Source organism: Cyanistes caeruleus, chromosome 4, assembly GCF_971803275.1.
Source record: "Cyanistes caeruleus chromosome 4, bCyaCae1.hap1.1, whole genome shotgun sequence".
Lineage (NCBI taxonomy): Eukaryota > Metazoa > Chordata > Aves > Passeriformes > Paridae > Cyanistes > Cyanistes caeruleus.
Genome location: NC_141704.1, coordinates 40,404,860 through 40,422,502, shown reverse-complemented (window position 1 = coordinate 40,422,502; position 17,643 = coordinate 40,404,860). Strand labels below are relative to the sequence as shown.

The window sequence follows — 17,643 nt, the reverse complement described above, 5'->3', positions numbered from 1 at the left end:
AACATTTCATCACATAGTTAAATGTATCTGCAAGGTACAATGTACCTTAAACTGTGCAGTATGTTATACTAAAATGCAGTTTTGCCTTTCTGTTCTATATATTTCATAGCTGGCATTTCCAAAACAGTTTTGTGCCAATCAGTATCAACAGGCCTGCTTCTCCATTTTGTTACTACCTTGCATATAAACTGTTACCTAAATAAAGTTACTGGAGACAAATCTGTACCTTTAGCCTCTCATTTTCCTGCTCAAGACCAAGTAATTTCTCATTAGAAACCACAGCTGGAGCTTTTTTTAGTTCTTCATTTTCTCTTTGGACTCTCTCAACAACCTTTTTCATCAAGCCAATTGTTTTTTCCAGTTCTGGGACTGTCTTTCCACTTCTACCAGCCTACAGAGGGGGGAAGGAAAGAAGTAAAAGTGAACAAATAGTTCATCTTAACATTCTGAGATACTCCAGATCTTACGTTATTGCTTATTTTCCCATTGCAATTCATACTTATATAAAAAAATGCTTTATTTTGATACAACTTGAACACTAGAATTTCTTGCGTACTTAGCTCTCCAAAACATCTGAAGATTTATTAATACCCCAAGTCAACAGATCAACTCCTTCATTTTCTATGTTACCCTAAAGAGCTGCAGTTAAGTCTCAAAATCTGCTGTACTCACGAACTAAACTGAAACATTAGGAAAATAAATCAAAGAACTACTTAATTTATTTAGCTTTTCTGGTAGAAAAATTCCCCAATCCTACAGACCATGCAATTGCTTAAATACTAATACCACTGGGGGCACAGGGGAAAAATGTCTGGGAGCTTGAGAGAAGAAGGCTCTTTTTTAGCAACCCTTCTTCTGCTGAATTAAAGTGACAGAAGAACTACATATTAAAGCATAAGTAGATCTGCCTTTCCAAAGGCATATATTCTTCTTGCAAAATGATAAATAAATAAATGTGGGGGAAAATACTGTAATTTCCCTATTTTCCTTCTTTCACTACATTAAATAATGAGTTAGAAAATCTGTTAGGGAGTCTTCAAATCCATTTTTTTTCTCATCCTCTTTGTAATAATTTCCTCAGCAATCATAATTTAAAGATACTGCTGATTCTAGTTCAGGGGCCATAAGGTACCTCATAAGGAAAATGGGGAGGATTTACTCCCTAGACTTCTACATAAATGTATAGCAACCAAATTTCAGAAGTAAAAACTACTTATTTTTCTTCTCTAAAATAACTGGAGGGATTAGGTTTGTGTTGGTACACAGCAGAGTTAAAGCAAAACCTGTCACATCTTTCTGCCTGTGAATGGAGAAAGATGCAGAATTTGCTGTATCCTCAGAATTTTTGTGTGAAACAGTTGTATAAACTGAATTTTCTTGTCCAAGAATACCACTACATAAGAGAGACAGGTATACAAGCACTCCATGCAAAGCATGGGTAAAAGAATGAAAAATATCTGATCTTTTTCAGGTACCCCAAAGTAAAACTCATTCTCCTTGTGTAGTGAGCTACAGAGGCACTTAGGAGCTTTTATTAATTCAGCTTTCTTTACAAGGTCACAAAAATAGTTTGATAAGTGAGCAGCAGGAGACACACTGCTGAGTAGTTTTTCCCCTTAACTTTGGAAATATTGTTCTATTAAAGTAGTTGACAGTAGCTAGGATAAAATTTTGCTGTGTCACCTTCCACAGTACAACAAACAAAAACCTTCACTAATAGTAACTGACCCTTTTTACATCTGCATCAAAAAACACTTACATAAACATATGAATATAATTTTCATTATTACTGCTGTAACTGCTATTTATTGTACAAATATGCTTCTGAAGGTAACTAATCCAAATGACAAAATAAGGCCATGATACTGCAAATATTTAATAGTTTAGCTCTAGTCCTTCTAATGCTCCTGTTAACTTAAGGTCATTAATTCATTATAGCATTTTGTCAATACAATAAACAAGAGCAATTCATGTTTGGCTTTGGTTGATTCCAAATGATTTCATTTCAATAATACTTTGGGTTTTTTTGTATTTTGTTTTAATTTACTTATGATGAAAAGTGCTGTTAAGATACTCACCCCTCTAATGCTGCCCAGCTTTCGTTCAGCTTCTGCTTTCTCTTTTTTGAGAAGTTCACACATTTCTTTTAAGTCATCTACTTGGTCCTACAAAAAAAAAAAAAAAAAAAAAAGTGATAAGCAACTTAGATCTCAAATTGAAGTGAAAAACTAGTGAACAAAATTACAGTGGTTTTACTTGAAAAATGTAAGAGAAAACAATTTCCCATCACAATGACATTTTCCATTATTTCTACCATTCTACCATATTCAACCTTCTCATCATTCATGTAAAAACATGGAAAATTTACAGTATGTACAATATCCATTTCATTTTAAAAAATTCTCTGAGCTGTGTGAGGGTAAAGGGTCTAAAGTAAGATGATGTTACCTTTAGTCTTGGCAAATCTTTATTGGCCTGCTCTAGCTGGAATTTTAGCTCAATGTTTTCAGATGACAATCTGAAATTCTCCTTTAAAACTTCTTGTTCTCTTCGATACTGATCACCTGATCTTATTCCTGATGTCTTGAGAAAAGAGAGGAAAAAGATATTGTTAAGTGGTAATGTAATTCAGTACAACTATCAGTTGTAGCTGATTAAGAGCAACAGAGAACTAGTATTTTTCACAGAAATGAAGCAAGAAAATATTATTTCCAGTTTTGATCTAATCTGCTTTGATTTTAACACATTCTCTTATGTTTCATTAACTTGCTTAACCTTTAAGGGAAGTTTACAAATCAGTATAAACCAGTAAAAATTTTGTCAAACCAAAAATTACTTCTCAAACTATTCTGTAGAAGTAAACCTCAAAGACTAAAAGATAAAGAAGTTACTGAATGAAGTAAGCTGTGACACTGTACCTGGGAACAGCATCTAATTTTAAGGGTATACTCTGGTAGTTTTTCAGGTAGCACATACGTCATAAGAAATTTCAATTATGTCAAATGGATCAGAGAGCAAGCCAGGAACAGTAGCATGTCATTCCCATTTAATCTGTTAGTTCCCAAAATCCTAAGTTTTTATCCATGGAGGATAGTGATTTCAACTACACAAAGATGGCTTTGCATACTTTCTAGTGCCAACTGAAATCACAGCAATACAGTAAATTCACTCTGACTAGTAAAAAGAAAAACCTTTTAATAATTTAATAATCAGTATTTTTTACTTATGTAATTTGGGAATTAACTGTATGATTCATCACTTATCACTAATTGGAGGAATCAAGTATTTGCTTCTTTAAAGCCTTTTTTTTTTCTTGGTGTAAATAATAACAGATCGTAAGTCTCAAAGAATGAAGGATATCAATTAGCTCCATGTATCTTTTGATAGTCTCTGGATCAAAATTTTAGAATTGACAGTAGCTTACTTGTGAGCTGACATGCATGCCTATCCTGAAAGTATAAGGTTTGCTTTCTGGACCACTTGGTAAGTACTCTAATATCCCTGCAGACCATGCACAGGAAAGCACTGCTTTATCAAGATCAAACCATTCTATTTCTAAATTATTTGTACTGAAGAAATGCTAGAGAGTCACTACAGTATCAAACCTCGGGCATTTCACAAAATTCTGGGATAGTTTCAGCCCCTTCTGTACAGCCTCGGTCATTTTCTCGTTTATTCTCTGCAGTGTGTTGATTCATTTCATTATTCATATTTATATTCTCTGCTTCACAGTCATTAGCTTGATTAGGAGGTTCCCCTGAATCAGACTGATTGCAGCTCATTTTATCAGCATCAGGCTCTTCTACACATTCCTCTTCATCCACATTTGATTGCTTGAAGATTTCTTGCTTCCTCTCTTCTTCTTTTTCTTCGCATTTCTCATTAACTTTTCCATTTTCAGGTTGGGTTATATTTTCTTCTTTTTCACCACAGTTCTCTTTACCAGCTTCAGCTATAATTTTGGTTTTCAGTCTTTCCCTAGAAACATCTGTGTCCTTGCATTTCTCACTATCTTCAGGGTGCTGTTCAAGAGACACTTCTCTGCTTACATCTGCAGCAGCCTCATGGCCTTCATTATGCATGATGCATGTTTGCATGCCTGTGTCCCCATCTACTTCACTGCCATCAGTAATTCTATTATTAGTCTGATGTTTGATTTCATTCCTATTTGAAATAGATTTCTTGTGAAGGAATTTCAGATACTTTTGTTTACTGACACTGATAGGAACAGACTTGGTCAGTTCAGTTTGGTCACATGTACTCTGAGTCAAGTTGAAGATAGAGTGAAGCATGAAAGAAAAGCAGAACACAGTAAAAGAAAACAGAAAACAGAAAGAAAACTAGAACCTACTGTTAAGTCTATTCTTGAAAGATTAAGAAAACATAAAAATGCAAAATTTGCAATATAATCAACCTTGTAAAAATCGAAGCACAACAAAAACACCTAATGTAACTGAAATGAAGCTTAGTATTTCCCCAAACTCTGTGTGTCTTAAATTTTTAATCAATATATAATATAGTAGTAGTATCTCAGCTGCAGACTCATATTTAAAAATATATTTTCCTTATTTCTCTGCCTATGCTAGGATGCTGAATATTCCAGCTTCTACCTGTAGGACACAGAAATCTGAGGACTTTGGGGATTTGCGGGTTTTGGTTTGTTGGGTTTTTAAAAAGCACCAAAAGATGAGTATTTCATATCCTGCTGTAGAATACTGTCATTCAAATAAAACCAGCCAAGTGATAGAATACCAAATAGAAAACAAATACTTTTCATAAATAGTATTCTAGATAATATGGTTACATTATTAACTTACCAAGGGTCTCAAAAATGTCTCTCTTGAACATTGTCTCTGCAATGCATGAAGCTTTTCCTGGAGGCATTGATTTTTGAAGTGTAAATCTTCTACAACAGAGTCTCGTGGGATTGCTTGCAGTGTTCTACATCAAAAAATGAATCAAGCCAAAACAAACAAATGGCTATTAATGCAGAAAAACATCCCTGAAGGTAAAAGTACCGTGAAATTCTCGATTTCTACACTGGATTGTCCCAGTGTTTCTAAGCTAGTTACTCTAAATCAATGTTGGTCATATTTCAGCTAATCCAAATGAATGGAAGATACTTGCTTTAGCAAAAGGAATTGGCTCTTTTCAGATGTGTACAATTTCTGTTACTCAGGTACATTATCCACTGTGATAGTGGATACACTAGTTAAGGATACATTTCTTAGCTGCACTTAGCAGTTCCAGTAACTTTCACCAACTCTAAACTGCTGTTAAAATTTTTCACAATAGGAGCCATATGTTTTTCATATTTAGCTTTTTAGAATAATGAACCAATGCTACATAGTCTCTGAACATGCACAATTACTCCCAAATACTTTTAAGTTAGTTCATCACAGACTCTAAGTTAAATTCCTGTTTCTGTTTTTTCTTCTTGAAGTATAGTTTGCCTGTTGGAGACTATCTCATTCCATATATTTTTTTACTAATTTAGATTTCTCACTTTTTATATTCTTTTAAAAAGCATCTCACCTCATGTGTGCAACTTCATTTTCTAACTCTAGATTCCTTTTTCTTAGTTCTTCCACTTCTTTTTCAGTTTCTGTGGCTCTTACTCCAACAACACGGTCAACAGTGACACCAGTAGTTTTCAGTCTCTTCTGTAGAGCAACTTTCTCTTTTTCAGTCCTGCAACATCCCGTAAATTTACATTTTAAAGTTTATTTGCTAACTTGCTTTCTTGAGGAGGGAATACTTTTTGTCTTAAAGAATCCACATTTGCATTTCATCTGCTCACTGAACCAAACCCCCTTTTTCTGTTTAATAAAGTTACTGTATAGACAGTAAAGCCTTACCAAAATCCCAACACAGGGTATGGACATATGGTTGTTTCCTGAAAAGGCTTCAAACTCATAATCCTAGAATTGTCATTACTGCAGTAACACTACAAGTATCCAGTCCTAGCAACCTGATTAAATAACACCATCATGAGAAACAGCCTGTCTTCATAAAGCTGTTATTTGCTTTATGAGAATAATAGAATACTATTATGCATAGAATTATATTATGCAGGAAGCATAATAAAGGACTTAAATTAATTTTATCTCGAGACACTTTCTTCTGATAAAGGTAGTTGGCTTCCATAAGGGAAAGGATACTAGAGGAGTTAGTAGCCTGCTGCTTGAAAATTAACTAAACCTTATAGTCTCAACAGCAACGTTAAATTCTCGCTATCGATCTTATAAACATAACAAACTGCAATAATTACTATGTCAAACATATCTGGATTTTCCTTATGTCATAATTTTGAAGTGAATCAATTAAAACCAACTCACTTTGTATAAATTTCTTTCAATGTATTCAACTGTTTAGATAAAGCATCTGCTTCTTTTTCCTTTTCCCTTAGTTTGTTCCGCAATCCTTCCATTTTGATTTGCCATTTTTTACCTTCATCCCATCTAATTATTTCCTCCTTGGAGGTCTGTGAAGAACATAAATAGATTATGTATTTCCCTTTGATTTCTTATCTTAATGCAAAACAAGCAAACACATTTAAAAACTAAGAATTATATATCCTTCATTTATCAATTTAAACCAGGAAGCCATAGCAGGCATATATTATTTGCCATAGCTAAGTAGAAGTTTCTTCACATTTTTTCTCAAGTTCACTTTCCAACTTTTTAATTTTTTTCTTAAGCACATCCATCAGATTTTTTCATCAGCTTTGCTCTGAAAAATTCAGCTGGATACACTGCTATGATTGGTGTATAAAGCTCCTACCAAATTCTTCCTTAGCCTTTAATATTCATTTTACAAATAAAAGGAGTGAAGCATTTTAGGAAATTAGAGGTGCTAGTGCAATGTGTCCTTTTACTTCAAATTACAAGATTTAAGACAAAGTAGGTTTTTCATATGGTAATTTACAACAGATCTGTCTTCTACAACTCACCAGGGACTTGCATGCCCCTGTTGCACAGCTTCTTTTCCTACAAGAAATGGAGTCTCTACTTAGAGTTAATAACTCAGTAACTATAAATTAGACATTGATTAAAACCTATAACTATAGGATCACAAGTGTCTACCGAAAAATCACAGTCAATATTCCTATAAGAAATTTTTGTTTTGGTTTGGGGTTTTTTTTGTTTATTTTTAGTTGGAATTTTTCCTTCTCTGGTTATTCCCTGTACTTAATTTTCTGTTTTTGTTCTAAACAGTTACTGCTATACTGCTATAAAGCAATGGAATGAAAGGAAAATCTTGGAAAACAGGAAAAATGCATGCCAAGTGTGAGAAAAATACCTCTACACACAAAGCAACAGGCATTGAAAACATTTAAAATTAAATGAAAGCCTAAGTGCAGTCCTAGAATAATAATAAACATCATACATAAATAGTTTGATTCTCATTATGCAAGTGTGCTATAATATTCCAGTACACTTTATAATTAATATGAGAAGCCATTAATTAGATAGTGACATAGTAACAAGCAAGAAACCAGGAAAGCACTTAAGAATTAACACAACTGTAGTCACTCAGAACTTCTTGAATGTGGAGATCACAATTGTCAAGAATAATCACTTATAGATACCATCCCTTTCAAGATTCACTCTTTTGCTCCTCAGTATTTTGTGCTTTTACTATTGCATTGGTTTCACAAAAGCACATTTGGCAGAACTTATGTAATCAATTTCACTGCTACCTAAACAATCTTCATTTTCTAAGATTTTGTAGAATTAAACATCCATTAGAAAAAGGCAGGAAAACATTAATATATCAGCACAAAGTAACAAGAGCAGTAATAAAGTCCATGAGAAACATGAGAAGTTGCACCCATGAAACTACTTTTTTTCTGATCAAGTTTGGCTGGTACGTTTTAGAAGAAATAGGGAGAGGTGAACAACCTTGGCCTCGGCTAATGAGCTGTTTCAAAGCCGTGATATAAATAGCACATACCTTGTCTTCTCTTAGACTCTTCTTTTCTGTTTCTTCACACTTCTTCTCAAGTTCACTTTCCAACTTTTTAATTTTTTTCTGAAGCACATCTATCAGATTTTGTTCATCAGCTTTGCTCTGCAAAATTACAGAATTTTACAGCTTCAAGTTAAGTGACTACTGAGATTTTTTTCTCCAAACAAAAAACAAGGATTTTAATTCCAAATTGGCAAAACTAGTTTAAAACCTAAACGATCTCTTAAAAATTGTCTTCAAGTTATTGTAGTATTGGAATGTAACTTTTCCCTCTAAACTGAATAATCAGCAGCAAGTAGCTGAATTTTAAAAAATAAATGGACGATTCTTCTGTAAATCCCTTACTTATCTTCTAAAAGGAGAAAGAGGGACAGCCAGGAAGAAGACAAAATACCATTTTCCCAAGAAGCTATGAAAGTGGTTATTCAACTTCTCAGACTCTCCCAAACATATTTTAAGAAGTACACAATTTTTTTTTAGCTGAGGCATAGAAACAAGCTAATAGCTCACATGTAACCCAACTGATGAGGAAAAAATAAACTTTTTAATCAAGTGTGAGATACTTATATTTTCATTCCCCCCAAACCAGCTCCTCTATACAGAAACTTGGCCAAGATCAAACATAGTTTGAGAATTCGCTTCTACCTGAATGCTACTGCTTAGCCTCCTAATCCGGTTCTTCAGTTCTTCATTTTCTTTTTCTATTTCGTTTTTTTCCCTCGATATTTTAGAAAATGCTTTTTCTTTCTTCTGAACCTCTTGGTTTAACTCATCCCTTTCATTAGACAATGAAGCTTCCTTGCTTTTACTTATTTTAAGGTTATCTGTAAGCTTTGTAATCTGATTATTCAATTCCTCTATCTGTGTCTAGAAGAAAACAAAAAATGTCAGCAAAGGCCCGAAATCAGGTCGATCAACAATACAAAAAAGCAATACAATGATATTACCTAGTACTCACCGTAAGCCCCTTTGTTTCTTTGTCAACAATCTCTTGGACATTCATATATGCCTCTTTTTGTGATGCAGCAGAAATAATTTGCTGTTCAGCATTGGCAGTCATTTCTGCTCGGAGTTCTAGAAGTGCTTTACTCAAAGCCTGAAAATAATTAATTCAATTTTTTTTATAAATGAAGATGCTGCTACAAAACAAGTGTCTTGGTTTAACATAGCTTGGTTTTTAGTTAAAGAGAAAATCTGTCAGTTATGGAAGTGATTCTCTGAGAGGACTGCTAGCAGCTTTCTCCGGACTTTACAGAGCTAATTAGCTGGCTAGTTTTGAATATTGACACATTGTTAAACCACTAAGAAAGCTGGACACACCTCTGTGAATAGCACATTTGAGAACGAATAAAGCCTGTAAAAAGCTCTCTTGTTTCTGGCCTTTGAACAGGTAACTGGGCACTGTCCAGGCCAGCCCTGCACAGATTGCATGCCTGGGCCGGGCTCTGCTGTGGCGCTGGCCCCTTTCCAGGGAGCCCATGAGCTCCATCCCAGCGGAGCGGCTGGGGCTCCTTCCTAGTGGCATCGGGCCTTTTTTTGGCAGAGCCCAACGATCTCTTTTTTCCGGTGGCACAGCTGGGCCATCCCAAGGCCGGGAGCAACCATGCGGCCGGGACCGGCGTGGGGAGCGGCCTCGTGGCCGGCGCTGGAAGCAGCCCTGAGGCCGGGAGCGGCCACGGGGCCGGGACTGCTCGGCCGAAATCGCAGCGCCACGCGGCCACAGCTATCGTGGCATTGTTTGCAATGAACTTTGTTTGCTCAGCCGCTTTTAGCCAGCCATGCTGCGGAGAGAAGGACAAAAGTAGCGGCAGCGGCTTTTCTTTTTTTTTCGGCATCCTGCATGAAGAGAATACGCGGGGTGGCACCAGCAGCCGGCACAACTCGCATGGTGTCGGCAGAGGCCTCACAACCAACAGCGGCACGGCCAGCGACATCCTCAGTGCAGAGCCTGGATGAGATCAATCTTTTCAGAACTGCAGAACTCTGTAAAAACTGTTTCAGTTGATATAAATGGAGAACAAATGAACCTATGAACACCGATTCTCTCCTGAATGAGGAAAAAAGAAAGGGTGAAGACACATAAATAAAACAACATGGGACACTGAGGTCAGTGAAGAAGGAGTCAAAGTCTAGATGAGAAGAAATTGAGGAGATGCCCTGGTTTTGGGCTGAAATTCTTGTGAGGCTATGGTGAAGAGATAATTGATACATCAGACTCTTATTTCCCCCCTGTAACTCACAGAAAGCATTGGGGGGATGTAGTATTCTAACCACAGCCATGAACCCATGCTGAAGTAGCTTGAACAGAAAAAGATGAAAGAAATAAAGTACCTTGCCCCAGGGATAGAAGAAGAAAACTTCTGTTCCTAGAGATAAGAGAACTTTTGTTTCTGTATTAGAACAGATCATTCTTAAGATTGCACCCCAATAAGCTGAAATGGCCCATGGTGGTAGTTGTGGGATAGCTACCAAAACTGTGGGAGGGACTTTCACACTGCAAACAGATTTTCCTTTCCTGGGTGGCTGATTTGCTGTGACATTGAAGCCACGAGAGAACTGTTTCTTGTGAGAAGTCTCCACGGCATGGCAAGAGAGACTCTGCTCCCTAAGAGAACCAAAGAAAAACTATTTTTAAAGATGGTAAACTGACAGGGAGTTCCAGGTTTTGTCTTTTTATGTTGTCAGCAAGAAAAAAAAAAGGTGTGGGGGGAGGAGAAGTGTTCTGAGGGGTAATTCTGATTTCTTATTATTTTCTTTTAATTATGTTAATAAAGTTTTTAATACCCTTTAAAGTTTGAGTCTGCTTTGCTCCTCCTCCTAATCCTTATCTCACAGCAGAAAATGAGTAAATAATTCTATTATGTGCACTGGTATTTGGCCAGCACTAGACCCACTACAACAAGAAAAGGCATTTTTCTTTTACTTTGGCATGTTATGTAGTTATATTGTACCTCCTGCTCAGCGATACAAAGAATTCTTAACCATTAGGAAAGATTTAGTATTCAAGTGACATAGAGATTAATTTTTATTGACTAACTTTGTGCTGGTTCTCTTTTATGGCTAACTGGCTCTTCAGCTGTTCCACCAGGTTTTTCAGTGTTGCTGTGGGTGCTCTATTATTTGCTTCTTTTTGGACCTCTAGTTCAGCTTTAACATTTGCTAATTCCTTCTCCTTCTCAGATAATATGTTCCTCAGTTCATTTGCTTCTTCTTTTATTTGTTCCACATCAAGTGTGTGCTTTTCTTGAAGCCTAATAAAAAAATAAGCATTAATAGGGTACAGTGTAATAATTAAGTTAGCAAACTCTAAATAAATCACAAAGGTCACAATATTTTATTTTTATTATTATTAAAGAAAAAGATACTTAGATTTGGAAACAGCAAAGAAAAACTGACTCAACAAAGGCAGCCCCCATATAGTAAGAGAATTACTCATGAAAGTCAGCAAAATTACATTATAGCATTGTTCATTTTCATTCCTGGCCCTTACAGGTATAGAAATCATCATATTTTTTCCTTTTAAACATGGGTTAAACTTTCATGAGTTTAAACTTGCTCAGCAGTAAACCCAAATGGATGTGTCATGAAAAGAAAAATGACTGAACACAAGCCAGCAAGTAAATTAAAAACAATGTTCTTTTTCACTAAAAGGCACAAAGCTAACAACTAAACAGCATTTTTCCAAGCCACAGTATTAGCCCCAGTGAAGGACTACAGATTAAAAATAACTTACAATTTCCAACTGTACTAACACTTTTGAGATTTTTTTTCAGCTAGATCTTAAAGTAAGCAAAAACATGTTAAATTTGATAGATCAGTCCTGTAGCAGCAATACATAATTGACTTGAACCACTTCAATTGTGACTTATGTTAATAGTTTAAAAACTTACTGGGCTCTGATTATCTCAAACTCATTGATTTTCAATACAGTAATTTGTTTTTGTTTCTCCAAATCAGATGATGTTTTCTTTAATTTTCCAACAAGTGAAGCAAGAGAATGATCCTGTTCTGCTACGGTTTGCTCTAAGTGATGAAAATATTTGCTGTTGGAAAGGGACATAGAAGTCTTTTTCCCTAACTCCTGTAAAACACAACAAATGCAAGTGGTAAACATTTTCAACTTTAAGCAAAAGATATGTATTACTGATGCATTTTTAACTCATTCCTAAATATAATCAAGCATTAATAACTACCATTTATTTACTGAGATGTGATTTTTAGTTTACAGAGAAACAGGTCAGGCTGCTTTGAAAAGAGCTTTGTACATCTAATGATCAACAGAATACAGCAGAATACCGGTTTCAAATTATCATAAAGTGCAGAGAGAAATTTTGAATTGAAATGGGTTAGCTTAATATACCCATACACTGAATGAGAAGAAGAGAAAGCAATATATAACCCATATATAACCGTCTCTGTTAGAATTCCCCATGAGTTCGGATGATATGCGAAATGCCCATATATACTGATGTGGTAACTCTGGTTTTTTACACTTGACTTCTAATGCCTCTCATGTGAAATCTCTCAAAAACAATACAGCAGTTATATATTAATGATATATATATCATCAGTTATTACTCACTTTCGACTGCAAAACTGTTCTTTCCAGCAACAATGTAAAAAAATATAGGAACAACTTCACTAATTCTACAAATACACGACTCACCAAAGCAGTCTCTTTGAATTTATTAAGGGAATTGTCAGTGTACAAATCTAACTTCTGGTGTAGTACTCTTATGTCTTCCTCATGCTTCTTTGCTATTTCCTCTTGTTCCTGTTAGTTCAAAATAAAACTGGTGATGTACACTATCACAGAAAGTCATGAAACTGCAGTGCCTTCAAGTTGTTTGTTCACTCATTGCTCAATATTACTCCCCAGATTTTCCTCTAATTCTGTACGTTTTAAAAATTCTTTTGTTCTAGCTATAATCAAAGTTTTTCTTCATTTTTTTTTACGCTATTGGGGAAAAAAACATCAACTCTTGCAGTTTTAAGCTATGTGGCAAGTAGTATGGTGTAACAGCACAGAAGCTGGAGAACAAAACTTGGTGTTGGTCTTCACCAACTGTGCCTATCAGTATGGATAGTAATATCCATAACCAGGTACATTTCCAATTTATTTACTTTAGACTATAGTGTGATCCCATGGATGGAATGCTAGCACACAGAGCACAACAGGCTCATTTTAAAACTGCATCTTCTGGGTTTTTTCCTAAACAAAACCCCTTGATTTCTCCCAAAAGAAATAGCTACATGTGTTAACCAGAGCACACTAAATAAAGATGATAGAAAGTCTGCTTTGGAAATGTGCTTCAGATCCACGCTACAACTGATGGCATGTTTGGAATTGAAATACCTCTTTGACAAAATGTTTATGCTTTAAAATACACTTTATGGATATAAAGAAAAAACAATAAAAACTATGCTTAAATAATATTAAGTATGCTTAAACGCACTGTTTATGCTTTAAAAAATGCTTTAGCATAAAATATGCTTTAAGAATGTTATCCATAAGTGTATGTCTTTCTTGTACATTCCAAATTCACTACCAGATGGAATCTGCTGCAAATACTGAAAATCCCAAAGAAATATACAAAATATACCAAGACCATTTCAGCAGAATTTTAATTTTCTTCATGTCACACTACTTTAATTCGTAGATGGACATTATATTTATAACCTCTCGATTAAGCAAACCACTATTCTAAACAGCTAAAAAGTTCTATATGAATTTTCCACATATAATGTAATTCTCTCTGTTCTGTGTGAGATCAGAAACCTTTCTTTTTAGATTTCACTAGCAATTAGAAAAAAAAGAATCAACTAAAACAACGTGAAAATGGAAGAAATTTCAGAAAAAGAAGTTTAATTACCTCTCTTGCTTTAGCAAGCATATGTTGGTATCTTTTTAACACTTCCTCCTTTTGATTTAATCTGGCTTGCATATTTGCAATGGTTTGATGAGCAATTTTCATGGCATGATGGTACTCTGAGTCATCTTCTTGTTTGCTAAAGTCAGCCATTATTTTCTCTCCTGATATTGCAGGTAATCGAAGTCTTAATTCATTTATAACTTTGTCTCTTGATATAACATTTTGTTCAGCTTTCCACAGAGCAGTCTCCTTTTCTTTTAATTTCTACAACAAAAGGCAATTTCTGCATTTCCAGAATTCAAACACTGCAAAAACATCTTACTTTTCAAGAAATGTAACAGAAAGATTTATCTAAATGTACATATAAATACAAAATACTTTTGACTGGGTTCTGTCTATATGGGATTGAAACGATGACAATGTCCCAGAATATCATAACTGTGTCTTCATGTATTTGCTTGGCACAAGACACTTAAACAATTCATTTTGTCCTACCAAATGAAGAAGCTGGTGTTTTACAAATTATTTAAGAACCACAAAGTATCTTCTGTAGCAGAGTAGCAATTTAACAACCCAAGATAAAAGTATTTTGTAGCACTTGCTAAATTTAACTAGGTATAGTCAACTGAATTTTGTACAGCAAGAGGCATCTTACCCTACTAAATGGATGAATAAAAACATTAGAAAACTCTCTTTTACGATTTGTTCCAATGGAAAAAATATTTCATTTTACTCATAGTTTGATTATATTAATTACATTTTCTGAGTGTTAAATATGTCCAAATGACATTTTAAAAAGGGTATTTTTCATGGAATAAAAAAGTAAAAGAGTATGGAAACACAAACTTTGTCACTTTAAATTATAATTTATACATTTAATTACCTCCTCCAGTGATCCACAGGTTGCCCTAGTTTCCAGGATTGTTCGAATTTGTTCCTGAATCTTTCTTAAGGCCAACTCAAGTTGTTGTGGGATTGGCAAAGCAGGATCTGGAACAGAGCCTGTAGCCTCTTCTAACTGCACAGAAAGATTAATATTCCTGTAATCTGACAGCTCTTAAAAACATGCTTATATGTGTACTCCTAGTGTATATACCTTTAAAGCTGTGCTAAGTATTTCAGTTTGTTGATGATCATACTGGTCTAACTGGCGCTGCAGTTCTACTTCTCTCTGGTCCCAAGCCATTTCCCTTTCTTCATGAAACTGTAATAAATGTTTGATAGAAGTAGTTTATTTATTGAAGGCAATGGGAATTTTATAGACAACTTAACTGAAAAAACAGTTCCCAAAAAGTAAAACACTCAAACGATCTATTAAAAAGGATTAGGAAACCAAGATATAAACACCTGTGTTAAAAAGTTGTTAGAGAATCACTTAGTAAAATAAGGAACAGGATATTTTTTTCAATAGCATGCAGGAATACATACCTTGTTCTGCTGTACAATTTCTTCTTCCAGGTTGCTGATTGTACATTCATATTCAGAAATGATATTACGCAAATACTTCACCTCTTCCTTTTGCTTGACTAATTCTCGACTGAGTTTAAGTTCCTGCAGATGGAGTTCCTCCATTTTCATGTGCCATTCAATTACCTTGAAATGAATAATACACAGTATATTATGATTTACCATAGGCCAACTAGATGTGGCTTCCCTCTTTGGCTTTGAGGCAGGATGGAACCTCTCAGACTAACTGGAAAACGGATATTTTGCCTTTTTAAGCTTCTTCACTTTTCTTCAGTGAGGAAGCATGACAAGAGTATGAAACTGCAAGAAAATGACTGATAAGTGCAGCAGCCAACTGGAGAGGCAACAGGTTTCCCTTACACTGACAGAAGTGCATTGGAAACAATTTTCAAATGATCCAAGTTATACCTTATGTATCTGTCCAGACTGAACAAAAAAAAAAAAATGCAAAAAGTTTAGTTTGTATTTTCTAAAAGAGCAAGAGAATTCAAAACCGTTAAAAACTGTAGTTATACAAAAAAATGCCCTTGTACTAAGAATAATAGACATGTCAAAACGCTCTAGAAAAACATTTGAAAACTGACTTAAAACTAAAACATACCCAAAGCATTATAACTATTGCTTACATGCAGACAACTGTGGTCACAACAGGTATGATCATATCTTACAGTGATCTTGAAGAGAAGTGAGAAAGCCTTCTTAAGATTTCAGGGTGACTTTGCTTACATTTGCAAAATACTCTTAAGCAGAATTACATAAGCACAGCAATAGTTCTAATCATGCTGTCTAAATTACTGCCCCTGAATTTTTTTTTAAAAAGACATGGATGTGAAAAGATTTCAATGCAAGCTCATGGAACAAAACTTCAGAATAGTACTCTGTATTTAACTTAATTTAATTAATTATTTAATTCAATTAAAAATTTAATACAATTTAATATAATTGCATTTATAGTTAGAATTTAGTTCCTATGTGCCTTAATTGTACACAAAAGAAGATAATATATATAACTGCACTGACTTTTACAGAAAGCAAAGTATGATAGCTGTCATATTCTACAAGTTTATTTTGAAATCAGTAAGTTTTGCATTAAAACATATATTTAGAGAACAAACTGAGCTGAACTTTATTTAAATGCAGTTCAGATAAGCAAAGCTATTCAAAGCTATAAAATCACAAACCTTTTGAGCTCCTTTTGTATCCTTCAATGCACTTACTAATTCTTCTAAACTTTTCAGTTTCAACTCCAGCTCTAATGCTTTGTTTTCTGCATTTCGACGCTCCTGCTGGGCATGCTGAATTTCTTCCAGGATCTTCAGTTTGTCATTCTGTAGCTGAATCATTGTTTTAGAGAATTTTTCTTGTTGTGCTAAAGGCAGAGCACCACTAAACTGTCGCCGCAAAGACTGAACTGTCTGTTGTAGATGTTTGGCTCTATTTCTTCCTTCAAGTCGGGCAAAATATAAGGCTTGATCTCTCTCATCAAGTTTCCGCTCTAAACGTAGATTATGGATCTCCATCTTCTGTAGTTTCAATTTAAACTTCTCCAATTTGCCCACAGCAACAGACTCACTACCTTGAAGGGCTATGATATCTTGATGCAGTTTTGCAATAATTGCTTTTTCATCTGACTGTGCCTAAGAACATAATGGATAGAACAAATTTATTTTTCATTTTAACGCAGAATATGTTAACACAGTTTATATGTAAATATAAACAAACTACATTTTATATATATGAATTATATATTGCATGTATTTTATTCCACAGAGAAGAGTAAGAATCAGCCTCTAACAGGCTTTTAATTTTTCCACTATTTTTTCTACAGCCACGTTTTAGAAGTACACCTTTTCAGACACTTATCTTCAAAATAGACTCTTTCCAAAATACCAGAAACTGAGGAAAAAATGTGTACGTAAACTTAGAAGATATGGTAATGTAAAAGTTGACACAAGTGTTGGATTTAAGGTCTCAAACCTCTCTATAATGTGAAACCAAATTATTTTAGCTGATAACAAAACAAAATAGGAAACCTATTGCAAATCTTCAATATTTACAAGTAATTTCTTGCCTTGAAAAAATTGATCAGACTTTCCTCACCATCAGTTTCTCCTTGACCATGAGCTATTAAAGATACAGGAATGAATACTACGTAAACAACACAGAAGAAGGTCAGGACCTGTAATAGCTTCACAGCTAGAAATGAATAAGTGGAGAAGGGAAAAAATAATTTAATACAGAAATTTTGAAAAGGTATGGGCACTACAAGGACTAGCTTGCTGAGATTCTTCTGAAACACTTCTGCAGTTTTCAAATTCATTGCAAAATTATT

At 34.7% G+C, this 17,643-nt stretch overlaps 2 protein-coding genes across 3 annotated transcripts in view; both read right to left on the bottom strand.

Moving 5' to 3' along the window:
- Positions 1-17,643, bottom strand: part of CEP290 (centrosomal protein 290) — a 50,360-nt gene that overhangs the window by 6,012 nt on the left and 26,705 nt on the right. For both annotated transcript variants that reach the window (XM_086887790.1, XM_086887791.1), the window contains exons 31-47: positions 16,493-16,948; positions 15,273-15,437; positions 14,941-15,048; positions 14,728-14,862; positions 13,845-14,108; positions 12,638-12,745; positions 11,862-12,052; positions 11,009-11,222; positions 8,930-9,067; positions 8,617-8,838; positions 7,957-8,073; positions 6,339-6,484; positions 5,536-5,691; positions 4,818-4,941; positions 2,449-2,583; positions 2,079-2,165; positions 227-391 (exon numbers count right to left, since the gene is read on the bottom strand). In XM_086887790.1, the coding sequence (XP_086743916.1) occupies positions 227-391; positions 2,079-2,165; positions 2,449-2,583; positions 4,818-4,941; positions 5,536-5,691; positions 6,339-6,484; positions 7,957-8,073; positions 8,617-8,838; positions 8,930-9,067; positions 11,009-11,222; positions 11,862-12,052; positions 12,638-12,745; positions 13,845-14,108; positions 14,728-14,862; positions 14,941-15,048; positions 15,273-15,437; positions 16,493-16,948 (2,931 nt within the window). The remainder of the gene's footprint in view (positions 1-226; positions 392-2,078; positions 2,166-2,448; positions 2,584-4,817; positions 4,942-5,535; positions 5,692-6,338; positions 6,485-7,956; positions 8,074-8,616; positions 8,839-8,929; positions 9,068-11,008; positions 11,223-11,861; positions 12,053-12,637; positions 12,746-13,844; positions 14,109-14,727; positions 14,863-14,940; positions 15,049-15,272; positions 15,438-16,492; positions 16,949-17,643) is intronic.
- On the bottom strand, positions 3,506-4,375 carry LOC147653594 (uncharacterized). The gene has a single exon (XM_086887802.1). The coding sequence runs from the start codon at positions 4,290-4,292 to the stop codon at positions 3,600-3,602; it is 693 nt and encodes a 230-aa protein (XP_086743928.1). The 5' UTR covers positions 4,293-4,375; the 3' UTR covers positions 3,506-3,599.